Raw genomic sequence first — 14,328 nt, 5'->3', positions numbered from 1 at the left:
TCAATAAAATTTGGCCTAATTTCATCCCAGCACTCAGTGTCCTTTCTGTTCCTTTGCTGCTCTTCTGGGTCACACAATGCACCTACCAGGGCAAGGATGCAATTACCCTACACATATTTAGCTTGACGGATATGTAAAAAGCCAAGTAAAGGTAAAGGTAAAGGGACCCCTGGCCATTAGGTCCAGTCGTGTCCTACTCTGAGGTTGCGGCGCTCATCTCACTTTACTGGCCAAGGGAGCCGGTGTACAGCTTCTGGGTCATGTGGCCAGCATGACTAAGCCGCTTATGATGAACCAGAGCAGCGCACGGAAATGCCGTTTACCTTCCCACCGGAGCGGTACCTATTTATCTACTTACACTTTGACGTGCTTTCGAACTGCTAGGTGGGCAGAGGCTGGGACCAAGCAATAGGAGCTCACCCTGTCGCGGGCATTTGAACTGCCGACCTTCTGATCAGCAAGCCCTAGGCTCAGTGGTTTAACCCACAGCGTCACCCGCGTAGAACTTGTAATATATACACTGCTTTTGTTTTGTTTCATTTTTGCTGTATTTAGCCCCCCCCCCCAAAAAAGTATATGAGCGGTCAATGTATTCTGGCAAAGTATTATAAATGTATGCTTTTATTTAAATAAAATTAATACCTCCTAAGAAAAAACCCCCAAAACAGTTTTCATTGTTTTATTTTTTTAAAAAAAACTAAATCATCCCCAGGGTTCTCCACATCTCCTGGAAACATTTGAATCTAAACATGCCTTTTCTCTTTAGCAATCTGTCACTAATTGCTTAAAGCCATTTATAAATGGAACTTTGAAAGCACAAACATTTACATTCTTATTTTTAAAAGAATAACACTTTGCTCTTTAAAACTGAATGTATAACTGTTATACTTTTTTTAAAAAAAAGTTTAATCTCTGAAATATAATAATAAAAAGAAAGGAAAAGACATCTCAGTTTCCTGGCTGGGCTTGAAACTTGATTAGAAAGTGTTAAATACAAAAATTAAAATAATGTAGAATAGGTTAAAAACAGACTTTGTTTTGTAAGAGGGATTCAGGTGCATACCAGAATTTTAGGCATAAACAATTAAAGTGGATTAAAACACTCTGTAACACTAGCACAACAAATTACTTTAAAGTAAGTGGACTTTTTGCAGTTGAGAAAGTGACAGGAAAATGCACTGGAAAACGTGGCATGAAAGAATAACTAACGGGAAGACATGTAAACACCCTTCAAGCAAATGAAGACAAATGATAATTGTCCCAAGCAAATAAGAACAAATGGTTAATAAAAACCTGGTACTATCTAACCTTCACATAGGGATGGAAGGATCTGCCATTTTTGGTTCTCTCAATTTCTCATGTTTCCAGTCTTAAATTCAGTTCTCCACATTTCAGCAGCAATTTGTAATTTTTTTTTAAAAAAGAAAATCCTCATGAAAATTCACCAGCATTTTAATGCAAATTTCTCCTAAGTGTCCTGACTCCCATTCATGGATGCACCGCCACCATCAATACTAATATTATTAATTAATTGGACTATTGGCTGGATTATTGCCAAAATCATTATTCTAGAAGTCACTAAATTGCCCAAACATAGGTTACAATGTATGCAATCAGCGGTTATGTCAGAGCTCCAAGATACAAGATATAAGGTACAAGCCCAGACATTATCCTAACAGCAGACATGCCCCCTGAACTCTTCTTTTGAAGACCAGGACAGTCAAAGTCATTTGTGCAGTTGGTGTAAAAGTTCCAAAAGCTTCAACACTTACTCATTTGGGTTTCCCCTTTTCTATACCCTTTCCAACTCTACAATATCATTTTGGAGGTGAAGCAATTAGAACTGTACACAGAGAAAAGAGCTCATGTGGTGGTTCAATGAAGAAACATAGGAATGGGGAGCAGGAGTCAGTGGATCAAGGCAATTTTAAAGGATTTTTTGTGATTTCCCCCCTCTCTTGTGCAGCACCCTGCCGCTATTATTCTGGAGGATTCCCAAAGATGGGAAGGTCACATCTGTCGTCATTCCATTGCATCAGTGGAGAGGGACAGCAATTGGCTACAACTCTGTCTTTTTTTCTGGATTTTAAAAATATGCTTTTTTTGTTTTGTGCTTTAAAATATTCAGTTATAAAAAAATCAGTTATATTAGCTCCGTCAGATGCTTTATTTAGAAGTTGAAGGGTAGTTACATATCCTGAAAAAATAAATGCAATTCAACAGTAGATACTTTTAAAATATTAAACAATATTTAAACAAACCCCTGGGACTTCTATGTTACTCTGTACCTAAAACAGTGAGGGGATGGAGTTCCACTTGAGACTGAAGAGTAAGAATGCATGTTTTTGTTGTTTTAAATATTATGTTAGATAATCTTCATCTACAAAACTGGAATGAATGGACGTTTTATGTTTTATCTGTAGAGCACAAAAAGTTTCTTTTGAGTTTGGTGAAATTGTCTCAGGTCAAGTATTGTACAATGTTTTGAACTGGGTTTTCTTACCCATTGTTTAGAGATGAAAAGGGTGGAAAATAAACAAACTCCAAGAAATACCATTGTTCCTCATTCTTCCACTTTCTTACTCATCGCAGTGAAAACAGTTATTATACTACCTTTTAACTGTTTACAGTTTTCTTGATTTTTATCATAAATCGGTGATGTTTACATTTGACTTCTTTGAGTTATGTAATTCGGTGAAGCTCGGAATCTGTTAAAAAGAAAAAAGAAAAAACAGGAAATTTTAAAACTTCTTATATAGGAAGCATCAGCTAAAATACAAATTATGTATCAATTTCAAATGTTTGGGACTGACACATTTTTTTAAATCAAAATGCTTGTCTCCATTCCAAATAGTCTGACAGATAATGTATACATTGTATACATGTTTATTTACTTAAACTCTTTTTTTGTGTTGCCTTAAAATATGGGTTATTTTGTCATTCTAATTCTTTAGCACCATTTCCATGCAAAGCAACAAATGGATTCTCAATAAAATATAGAGGCTACTATGAAGGAACGCCACTATGGGTGAAGTCTGGCTTCACTCAGGTCTGCCTCCAACTTATTTAAACCAGCTGCACTTGCATTTAGCAGCACAGTCCCACCTGCCGCATCCTGTATGTTTTGGCTCTGCCTGAAGGTAAGCAGGCAGTGCATGTGTATGACCTTGCTGTGGAGTTGCTTAGTCCAGGCTTCCTCAAACTCGGCCCTCCAGATGTTTTGAGACTACAACTCCCACCATCCCTGACCACTGGTCCTGCTAGCTAGGGATCATGGGAGTTGTAGGCCAAAAACATCTGGAGGGCCGAGTTTGAGGAAGCCTGACTTAGTCACTGTATTCGGGCCAGGGAAGAATTTGCCTGCATGCAAATCAGGCCTGTCTGGGGGATTTGCCTACCACCTTTTAGCAATTGTCACAACTTGCTAGTGGGAAAAAAGGCATTGAGTTGGACCCTTTGTCTAAGCGAGGTAGTTGGGAGGGAGCCCTACCCCACTATTGATAATCAAAGTATCAGGGCACCCCAGTAAAGGGATCCAGGGGGAAGGTGTCTGTCTGAATGCCCAGACATGCGCTAATGGGCCATAAAACTCCCCAAATGGCATACTAGAGGGATTGTCCTATTATTATTATTATTATTATTATTATTATTATTATTATTAGTTGAATTTATATACTGCCGTATACCCAGAAGTCCCAGGGCAGTTCACAGAAAAGATCAACATAAAACCCACAATATAAAGAAACTCTTAAGAGCACTTACTGCTTACTGTAAAGCCGAACAACTAACAGTTAATTACAGTTTAAAGTTATGGTGTTCTCTAAGAAAAGAAAGAGACACAGATGAAGAATTGACAATCAACCTATTGAACAAGTAGCAACTTTTAAATACCTGGGTATAACCTTCCAGGAAAGGGGGTCATGGATTTATCAGGTTAAAAACATCATTGCTAATGTCCAAAGAACTACTAAAGCTACCATAAGATTTTTCTATAGGAGAGGAGGCCAATATATCCCGGCAGCTTCTCAGGTGTTTGCTGCAAAAATACTAGCACAACTGACGTTTGGCTCACAGATCTGCAGCTTTTCAAATTATGATCCCCTGGAATCATTTCAAACTAAGTTCTACCGCTGTTTGCTGGGGATCCCCGCTTGTGTGTCCAATATAGCGGTTCGCTTGGAGGTTGGGCAAATCCCTGTCAGCACCCGGATATGGATTCTGAAGATTCATTACTGGCTAAAACTTATTTTCTTTCCTGTTGGGTTGGCACCCTTAACACTTTTGGAGGCTTTCTAATCCAAATGGAAAGTCACTCTGTATGGAAAGCTAAGAGACTTGGGATTCTCGCCTCAGGCCTTGTTGGCTGCAGGATACGAGAAAGCAAGAGCAACCAATCGCCAACGAGTCTGGGATGGGGAACTCCAACGTCATACGAGTGAGATGAACAAACATCTAGCTATAAGGGACAATGGGAGAGGATTTTCTCCAGCAAAGTATTTGACAAAATTACAAATACCCAAATATAGACGGGCATTTACCCTTGCTAGATTAAATGTATTACCATCTGCCTTATTGCAGGGAAGATTTGCAGGTAAACCATATGCGGAACGAGTCTGCCCCTATGGCCTGCCGGAGGTAGAATCTGTTTCTCATGTTTTATTACGCTGCCGCTTTTACAAAATCCTTTAAATGAATACCTATGCCTTAAATGCCTTGTAGAAGATATGGGCCCTGAGATTACCCTGAAAGTAGCTAAATACTGTGTAGCAGCCATAAAGCTCAGAGAACAAGCGGTGTTATCGCTATGAATAGGACCTTAAATGGCAATTTTTAGGCCACATTTTAATGCCCCAATTCTAATCTATATATTTTAAATGCTGCTGTATACATATATATACATGCATGGTTTTTGTTGTGCAAATTTTAATGTATTATTTTTGTATTATTGATTTAGTAAGTTGGTCTGTGACCGTAAAAATAAATTCATTCATTCATATATATATAATCAAAATAAAAACAACAACCTAATAACTCCCCCTCACAAAGAGCCACATTTTAAAAGGGCATGTTTGATGTGTGTTATGGAGGGACCCATAACCCAGGATTGGTCCTGATGAAGTATCCAGCTCACAATCGGGCTGGTTGATGCAGGATACATACCCAATGCCTATGCCAAGGCCTACTGACATCTGTAATCAATAAAGTTGCGGACATCTCAATCCCAAGGTGCAGCCTCATCATTTTTTTTACTGCTTCCTGCATCCCAGGCCCAGCAACCTTAGGCTCACTGCGCCTGGGTCTCCAATGCCATGTTCATGCTAATGAAGGAAAAGGCAAGCAAAATTAAGTTTCTTCTATCTAGAATACACAGCTTGTGCCTATGTTAATAGCTCAGGGTGGATTATTATTTTCACACGGAAAGAATTCTGTTATACCTTTCACTGTGAGGACAGCTCCATTGTATGGTGGCCATGTGTCCCACTTTATAGATGGCAGTCCTCTATTTGAAGACATCCTCTATTTGAAGGGCTGTTTGGTACAAGTCTGGCTTAATGATAAAGATGCGCAAGAAAGCCCTGAAGCTACCCATTAACATCTGTGTAGATAGATTAGCATATGCAAACCTGTAGTCTCTATTTTGGTGAGGTGATACATTTCCTCTTTTTCCTTTTTGATGATGCAGAAGTGGGAGCAGACTTGCACAGCATGTACTGACACAAGTGTCTGGCATTCAGGATACATTTATTCTCACTGAATCAGACCAGAGTACACAAAGCGGGTAATGTGAGAGAGAGGTGGAGCCAGCATTCCCCCCCCCCCCCGCCTCATGGGAAGGTTTGATTATGATGATGCATGTGTGACAGAAGATCCAGTGCGCAGTGCTGCTATTCATCCAACACTGGGACACAATCAAGTTGTCCAACTATGGTACATAAGCATTTGAATGGTTAGTACAATTTCCCTTTTGTAACATTGCCCCACCCCATCCCCATTCATACACTTTCCTGACATGAGGCCAGCTTTATTGAAAATAAGCCTATTAAAACAGATCTGGAAGGCTATAAACAGACAATAGGCATTGAGTTCACCACCGCAGCGGCCAAAGGAAGCTGCTCCAGGGTGAGCTGAAAGCAGAGGCTGTAGTGAGTTCAAATTCTACCATACGCAGACTTCCATTCTTTCCATTTACAGGGGAAAGGGTCACAGTGGTAAAGGGCATGCTTTGCACAAAACAGGTCCCAGGTTCAATCCATCACATCTGAAGTTAAAAGAATTTGGTAGCAGCAACTCTGAAGAGCTGCTGCTGTTTGGATGAGATGGACAGACAGTTTGACCTGGTATGAAGGCACTTTCTTCTGTAACAGAAAAGTTCGGTGTTGTTGGTATGCTTCCGTCCTCTGACATTAGTAGGGTTGCAGCAATTTACCCCAAACCTAAATTTGGCCCTAAATCTTTAATCCCCTGGGGAGCCCCATATCAAATTTGGCCCAGTTCATGCGACATCTGCATCCTGCTTCAGTGTGGCACACCATATTTACTGCACATCATATCACACCTGCTGACACTGTCATAGCCAATTGACATTTATTTAAAAAAATCTTGTAGCTGCATATCGTCAAGAAAAACAACATTGTTTTAGGACCTCTTATCTCTTAGCTCCCAAATATCCTGTTTCTTCAAACTGCAGTAGCCAGGACCAATAGAAACCTCTTCCTGCCACTGGCTGACTTCATTTCCCAGAGTTAGCACAATCTCATCCGCTCTAAATAACTTCATCAAAACTCCTTTCTGGTCAGAGTGAAGCAATAATTATTATTGGTAATTATTAGCGATCAATAACCTAGATCACATTATGGCGAGTACTATTAAGGTAAGAAAGTGAATGCCTTTTTATTAGACTTTTTTCAGAATTGTTTTTTTTTAATTTCCTTTCTAAACACCAGTAAGGTAGAATTGGGCAACACCCCCACAGCCACAATAGAGGACAAGTAGATTTCCTTTGTACTGCCTAGTAAATTTCCTTTTTCCTACTCCCTGTCCGCAAGCCTTAAAAACTTGAAACTCAGAAAAACTTGGGTGGTTTTTTAAATTCACCATTCCGTGCTCTGGATTATACTTGCAAAGCCCTATTGTGGGAAGAGCTTCTGAATTTTCTTGTTGCCTTCGTTTTTAAAACAAATTTTGGATATGTATCTGATTTGGACCTTGGACTGCTGTAAGGGAACGGGGGAGTAATTGTTGAGAAATTAAGTGATATGTTTTCAGATGCTTTTAAACATTTCCTTTATTTATATGGAAGCAAACATATTTAAATAGAAATTTAAATTTTGCTCCTGTTTGGCCATTGTTGATTTTGTTTTATAGACATTCAACAGCTTTGTCAAATGTCACTGAAATAATGATAGCAATTTAGTTAACTTTTTAGAATGCCTTTTTGGTTGTTGTTTTTAATTTGAAGGTAATAAAAATTTGTCGAGGTTTATGACTTCAGCCTGTGCATTATTCTAAACTACTTTTAGAACAAACTGTGCAAGGTGACAGTTTTGTGGAGGTTTCAGTTATTTTGTTGTACATATAAATAAGCTGTTTGTGCCTCTGTAGTAAGAAGTTTTGTAGCTCATACTACATATTTGACAATAAGCTAATTGCAGAAGAAACAAGCCCTATGTAATTAACAGCCTGGTGACAATGATATAGGATTTATATTGATGAACTCTCTTTAAATGCCTACATACAGAGATCCACTATTTCATTCACAGCATTAACTTTCTTTATACTTTTCTGAGGCTTTACATAATATATTAGCAACCAAACCAGAATAAACAGCACATTCCTAGCCATGCCTCCTCGCTCCTTCTGAATTCAATGGAGCTTTACTCCCAGGTAAGTGGGGCTAGGGCTGCAGCTTTAGTAATTTAAACTGGTGTTTGGTTTCACAATAATGACTGTTTTATTTGGTTTGTTATTATTTATTAAATGTTTTGTATCCCCAATTACTGAAAATACTTTCATGGAGATAATATTAATTGTGGGGTTTGAAAACGCTCTTCTCTCTTTTCTAGTCAGGGATGTTTTCATGATTCTGCCTGGAGATCAAAACCCAAATTTACTTTGCATTGATGCATTGAAAATTAAATGTGTAGAACCCATATAGCAAAAGATGAAAAATTCAAGTATATTGACTTTGCTTTGAGCATCAAGCTTGAAATGAAGATCTTAAGACTTTTAGGATTAGATTTACAGATGCATAGTTTGATCATGTCAAGACAAACAACTAGCTACAGATGGGATCTTTGATTGGGTCAACTTGTTTAAACTAAGAATAGCTTGTCAAATCTGTTTACTGTCTCTACATTGTTGTTTCTTTGAAAAACAACCACCACAATACAATAGTTAGTATTGTGTTTTAAGCTGATGATCATTTTGCTCTTGCTAGCTCCTAATATAGGACCAAATATGTTAACAATTAATGTAACAGTGCAGTTGGCATTTTATTAGCCAGTACTTCTGCAAGTGTACTGTCATATAGTTCCTTTTCGTTCTTTCGATACCTAAGAGAGGAAATGTTCTTCATTCCTCAGTAAACATTTTATCTGCAGCTGAAATTGCATATAAAATTACACACATATGTGTGTTTTGGTTTTACTGATGGTGATGGGACTATGAGGAGAATTAAATGTATTTCTGTTGGTTCAAAATTAATCTGTAATGTAAGAAGTATAATAAGATATATTCTCAGTTTATAGGCATTGTTGTGTGGTTGTTGGTTTGCAAGATAACCTGATGATCTAAGTAAAGATGAGAATTCTAGTCAATTTGCATTTCAAAAATACAACTTGATCTGTGTCCCAAAAAGTATGGGTATTCCAATTAATACCACTGTGCAATTAGTATCTATTTACACTAATCTTACCTCAAAAACAAAATCAGTGTGTGTCATGCTTAATAGGCATTTTTAAAAGCCCATTTCAGCACCTAATGCTCTATGTAGTCCTAGGTACTACAGTGTCAATATGACATAAAAATAATAAACATTGGCTTTGTTACTCAATATTGACATAAATTTATATAGACATGCAAGCACATACATCATGCTTTAAATATGTGCAACCAGACCTTGTCATATGCACATACAATAAATTACTGGTAAGTGCTGAACCACAGATCCTGGAGTAGTTTCATCCATTTCCACCAGGCTTTAGCGGGACTTTTTGCAAACAGTTTGCAAACTGCAGCCTTGCTAACATAATCACTACAGTCATAAAGCCTGGAGTGGGAGTCATATGTATTTTGTGTTTTTGAAGTATATTAACCCCAGTTGCTTTTGATAAGTGTGCAAACTGCTTTGTGGCAGAAGATTATGAAATGGTAATAGTTTTGTGCCGGGGATGTTTTGCCATAATTCAGTATGATGCATGGAGTTCATCACTATTCCATTTATTATATCTTATTCCCATATCCTTATCTAGATCAATTGGATGTTCTCATTGCCATATTTACAAGCTAATTTAAAACGTTGGTACCAACGGTGGAGTTTTTGTCTGGTTATCAAACTGGGAAGCTTACAGGCCCTTTTGTTATTCTAACACTAATTGCAAGCAGAAGATTAGTATAGTGTACAGATGGCATATATAAACCCAGTGACTGTAGACACATTGTAATTTGTAAAAGGAACAGAAAGTAATACACATTGAGCTTTCATTTTCGTTTAGCATAAAAGTCAATATTGCTAGCTGATTAGAGTAAAAATAATTATCCTGATGTTTCTTTTTCCTTATTCAGAAATGGTGGGATAAAGGTTAAAAATAATAAATGCCTGCCTTCAATTGATTTTTTTCCCATCATCAGCAGGCTGTGCTACCTTGCTTCCCTTGGCAGATGCATCTACAGTTTTGCAATAAAACGTATTTTAATGAGTACTGCATATTCTGAAATGGCATACTGCATACACTTGTGGCTAGCTGTCTCAGTTTAAGCCACCCAATATACCTTGGACCATGTAAATAGCCAGCTTTTAATTGCTAGTTTCCTTTTTTGTGGTTGGTTAGGACGCTCTGCTATTTGAGATAAAATGTCTATGTAATTAGAATAGTAATGTTTGAGGTTTCAATAGTCGCTAGAGTTATCTAATTTGATTTCTGCATAATTCCTTTGCTGACAATATCATTTTATGTAATTCAATCTCAATTACAGTAGCAACATTTGTTTATTTCTGGTATAAAAAAGAATGTCCTGTATTTCTTAGATTATATAGCTAATTCAATTAAGGAAAGTCAGCCCATTCAGAGAATGGAAAACATTTCTATGAGAAGGTAGGTTTGATTACAATGCAATAGAAGTCAGCAGTATGCAATTCTTTTTGTTTCTCATCCCTTATTCTTGCTAACATAATTGTAGGCCATTTGCATGGAAACTGGAATTAAAGGTTTTCACTCCTTTGCTGTGTAGCTCATCAGATTGCTTATGCATATCCTCAACTCTCACCTGGTAAATGGCAGTCCAATTAAAATGCATGAAAACAATGGAGAAATAGCTAGTAAAGCTTAAGTGTCATTGAAATATATGGGACTGAGCCACATGGTTAAGAGGAATGTCTTTTTAATGTTCTCTGTACTGTATCACTTGGTAAGGTCTTGGACACCCTGGAACTAATGAGCCTTTGTGATGCAAATAAGTATAATAAGAATATTGTTTCATTTAGTTTAACAGTTTGCTTTCATGTGGCAATCCATAGTATGGTGCTGAGTTCTTTTTAAAATAAGGATCAGGACCATAATTGTTTCTAGCTTAGAGATTTTTTTTTTAAAAAAAGCAATCAATAATGCACTTGAATCAGGGCCGGATTTAGGTTTGATGAGGCCCTAAGCTACTGAAGGTAATGGGGCCCTTTATATGTCCAGCTGCCCTTTGTCAACAACAAATTGTCACTGTTTTTGTGTTGAATATATGCTATATGGTAATTTGTGGGGCTAATAGGTATCTAACGCCATTTGCACATAACAAAATATGTATTTTATCCAAGTAATTGTTGAACTGAAATACAATTAAGAAGTATATGAATAGTGAAATAATTATTAAGCTCTAACTTTTAAAAAATTCCTTAAATTTTTGGGGGGCCCTCCCAAGAGAGTGGGGCCCTAAGCTATAGCTTGTTTAGCTTATACGTAAATCCAGCACTGCACTTGATATATGTAGCAGGAATGAATTTTCTTTATAGTGTACTAAACCTTAACTCTTTTTAAGGCACTCTTAGCCAGTGTTCCATAAACACATGAGGTGGGGAAGTGGGGATCAATGCCCCAGCTCTAGGCACTCTCCCGATCGCTGTTCTCAGCACCTCTCAACTTTGGATGAAGACTATCTGCAGCAGGGTGTTTTTTTTTGTTTTTTTTTTTGTATCAGAGAAGGCACTCCACATTCCAGAAATCTGGGAAATCAGGGTCCCAGAACATGTGGGGAGCCTCCATGGACACAAAATGATCCCTGGTGCAAAGGTTTGCATTCCACAACTTGGAAGGTGAGGAGGACAGTGCTGGTGGGGAATAGGGTTAGCATGCTCATCTCCACTTCTGCACTCATATCTTTGCTGATCACCCAATAACAAAGCCTAAGAGGGCTTATTCTCGATTAGACCAGGGATGAATTCGATCCAGATATTTGGCTTTCAGGTGAATGAGAGTCTCCAAGTACAGAGGAGACGATAAAAAAGGCCTAGTGCTTGATTTATTTTCCAGTAGCGTCATGTTTACACAGAATGCGTTTTAAGAGGTGTGTGCGATCCAACGAGATTTAGTAAAACAGTCCACAGGATTAAACTTTCCAATCAGAGAAGAGACGTGGGTCTGAAAAGCAATGCAAGGGCTCTAAAAAATGTTGAGGAAAATAATACTTCTAAAATACCTACAAATATCCTAATGTTGGATCGTACAAAACTACAATCCAATGTTGTATCTCTTACAAACAAACATGAATGATGAACAGAGTCAAGCAGAAGAATCCAAACTCCTGATCCGGCATGCTGGAGGAAGATCGGATGGAACACAGGAGTACTTCAGCCCTGCCTGGCTCCACCATCATCCACAGGCAGAGATAACCCAAGAATGAGAAGCACCCCAATGCTCTCCCCAAAAGCTGGCAGTAGTGACCATTATAACCCCCCCCCCCATAGGATGGGGAGGAGGCAGAGCTGGGCTAGTGTATGAACTGCTAGATCCTGAACCAGCCCTGCTGGCAACCCTTTCCTCTTTGTTGTGCCACCCTGTGATAAGCTTGCAGAAAACTAGTTCTGTGTGGTAAAAGCAGCAGAGGAAAGAGAATCTTAGTCATAGTCCACTAGAATTTGTGACCCCTGATGTGCTGTTTTCTCTTCCTTGCAGCCTCAAGTATAAGTCAATCCCATTTATATATACTTTGGTGCTAAAGAGTCTTCTATAGAGTTGTAGGCAGTTGAACTTCATGGACTTAGCAGACAGGCAAAAGGATGTGGCCCTTATCCATTGATATGGCATCCCAGAAAGATATGCATACAACTGAGACAATGCGGTGTTGTATCCATAGACGGTGGTGTGAGGACCAGTGGCCTCTTGACACCTCTCATTTTTCTGATCCTTTTTCTTCTCATCCTTTCAACTCCCCCCACCCCATGTTCCTGTGGCTGGTTACTAGTGCATTTTGGTTATATTCCCACCCAAACTTGTTGCCCAGCTCTTCCTACATGCTCACCTCTTTATGCAGCCCAAATATATAGTTTATCACAGTAGTGAGTGGGGGAGGAGTCATAAAGGCACTCCTGTTGGATCATGCCACCTCACTCTGGGTGGCTTTCCAGTAGCTAGACTGTGCACATGTTGCAGATGTGCTGTTTTCTCTGTTAATAAACCAGACTTGAATTTTTAAGGGAGGGGGAATACATTTGTTTGTTTGTTTGTTTACTTGTAAAGATAGCATTTACTGTGCTACCAAGAACCATTTATAGAGCAAGCTTCTCTTTCTCTGTTACCTAGCTAGCTAATTTAACAAGTCTCCGACTGTACTAGATGACATATTTGTTATTTATTTCACAAAATTTATATACTTGATTGTAAAAATTAAAAAATCCTCAAAGTAGTTTGCAACAGCAACAGCATATACTCAGCACGGCTTAAAAGAGACAGCGAACTATTCCCACAACAGCCCCTGGAGTGCTGTGATGGTAGAAAACTACCTCCCCCCCCCCAATTTAATGTTTCATCCTGAGGTCAGCTCAGGTGAGTAACAAGTGGTGTGGAAGGGTCTGTGTTGGTTACAGAGACTTAACTAGAACACACCCCATTTTTATTAGGCAACATCAGTAATGGAGTGAAGTGATGGAGCCAGTGTGGTGTAGTGGTTAAGAGTGGTAGACTCGTAATTTGGGGAACCGGGTTCATGTCTCCGCTCCTCCACATGCAGCTGCTGGGTGACCTTGGGTTAGTCACACTTCTTTGAAGTCTCTCAGCCCCACTCACCTCACAGAGTGTTTGTTGTGGGGGAGGAAGGGAAAGGAGAATGTTAGCCACTTTGAGACTCCTTTGGATAGTGATAAAGTGGGATATCAAATCCAAACTCTTCTTCTTCTCTTCTTCTTCTTATTAAAGCATTGTGGTGGGTTTCTTTTTCCCTAGCAGGGCCTTTGAAAGCTGTGTAACAGGCAGCAGAGTACCAGGCAAAGCTTTACTCATCACTGCATTCCCCAGCTGGGCATGACTACAACTTTTCTGCTACTGAAAGAGCTCTCTATCCCATAGGACTTGTGTTGGGACAAAAATATGGCAGTTCCACATAGGAATAGATGCTTTCCCACTAGTCTCTGCTGCTAGAAGACTTGCTGGTGGTCTAGTGTGTGAGGTACAGCCTGTGCCTCTGTTAGTGCTGCAGAGTTGACCAATTGCCAGTGGATAGCAGCTACAACCAATGGTTCCTGTGACTACATGCGTATTAGGGGTTGGTGAGTAAATATTTGAGAAAGGTACTGCTACCTAGGCGCTTTCTCATTCTGCATGTCTTCAACCAGGCCTTTGGCTGATTGACATCCGATGCCCTTTTAAATGTATTGTGGAAGGGTGAGGTTATTGGTTTGTTTCTGTTCTTATTTCTGTTGTGTATTTTGTGTTTTTCATTTTGTAATTTTATGTTGTGAACCACCCTGAGATCTACAGAAATAGGGCAGTATACAAATTTAATTCCAGTTCCTCACTCTTCCATTGGATGTGCAATCAACTGATGTTTGCATTGTGTGTAAACCTCTGAGGCCAAGAACCTGTAAGAGTTAAGAACATAGGAAGAGCTGCTGCTGGATCAGTCCAAAGG

At 39.0% G+C, this 14,328-nt stretch overlaps 1 protein-coding gene across 9 annotated transcripts in view; it reads left to right on the top strand.

Moving 5' to 3' along the window:
* ERG (ETS transcription factor ERG) overlaps nt 1-14,328 on the top strand; it is a 110,991-nt gene that overhangs the window by 59,744 nt on the left and 36,919 nt on the right. Inside the window, exon 1 of one of the 9 annotated variants that reach the window (XM_033147028.1) lies at nt 6,713-6,871. The exons of 7 other annotated variants lie outside the window; for them this stretch is intronic. In XM_033147028.1, coding sequence (XP_033002919.1) covers nt 6,854-6,871 — 18 coding nt within the window. In that variant the 5' untranslated portion in view covers nt 6,713-6,853. Of the gene's footprint in view, nt 1-6,712; nt 6,872-6,954; nt 7,217-14,328 lie in introns of those variants that run through there. One more of the 9 variants, XM_033147033.1, reaches the window with a different exon arrangement.

Source organism: Lacerta agilis, chromosome 4 (genome assembly GCF_009819535.1).
Source record: "Lacerta agilis isolate rLacAgi1 chromosome 4, rLacAgi1.pri, whole genome shotgun sequence".
Taxonomy (NCBI): domain Eukaryota; kingdom Metazoa; phylum Chordata; class Lepidosauria; order Squamata; family Lacertidae; genus Lacerta; species Lacerta agilis.
Note: the sequence above shows the minus strand (reverse complement) of the source record. Positions and strands in the feature narration are given on the sequence as shown.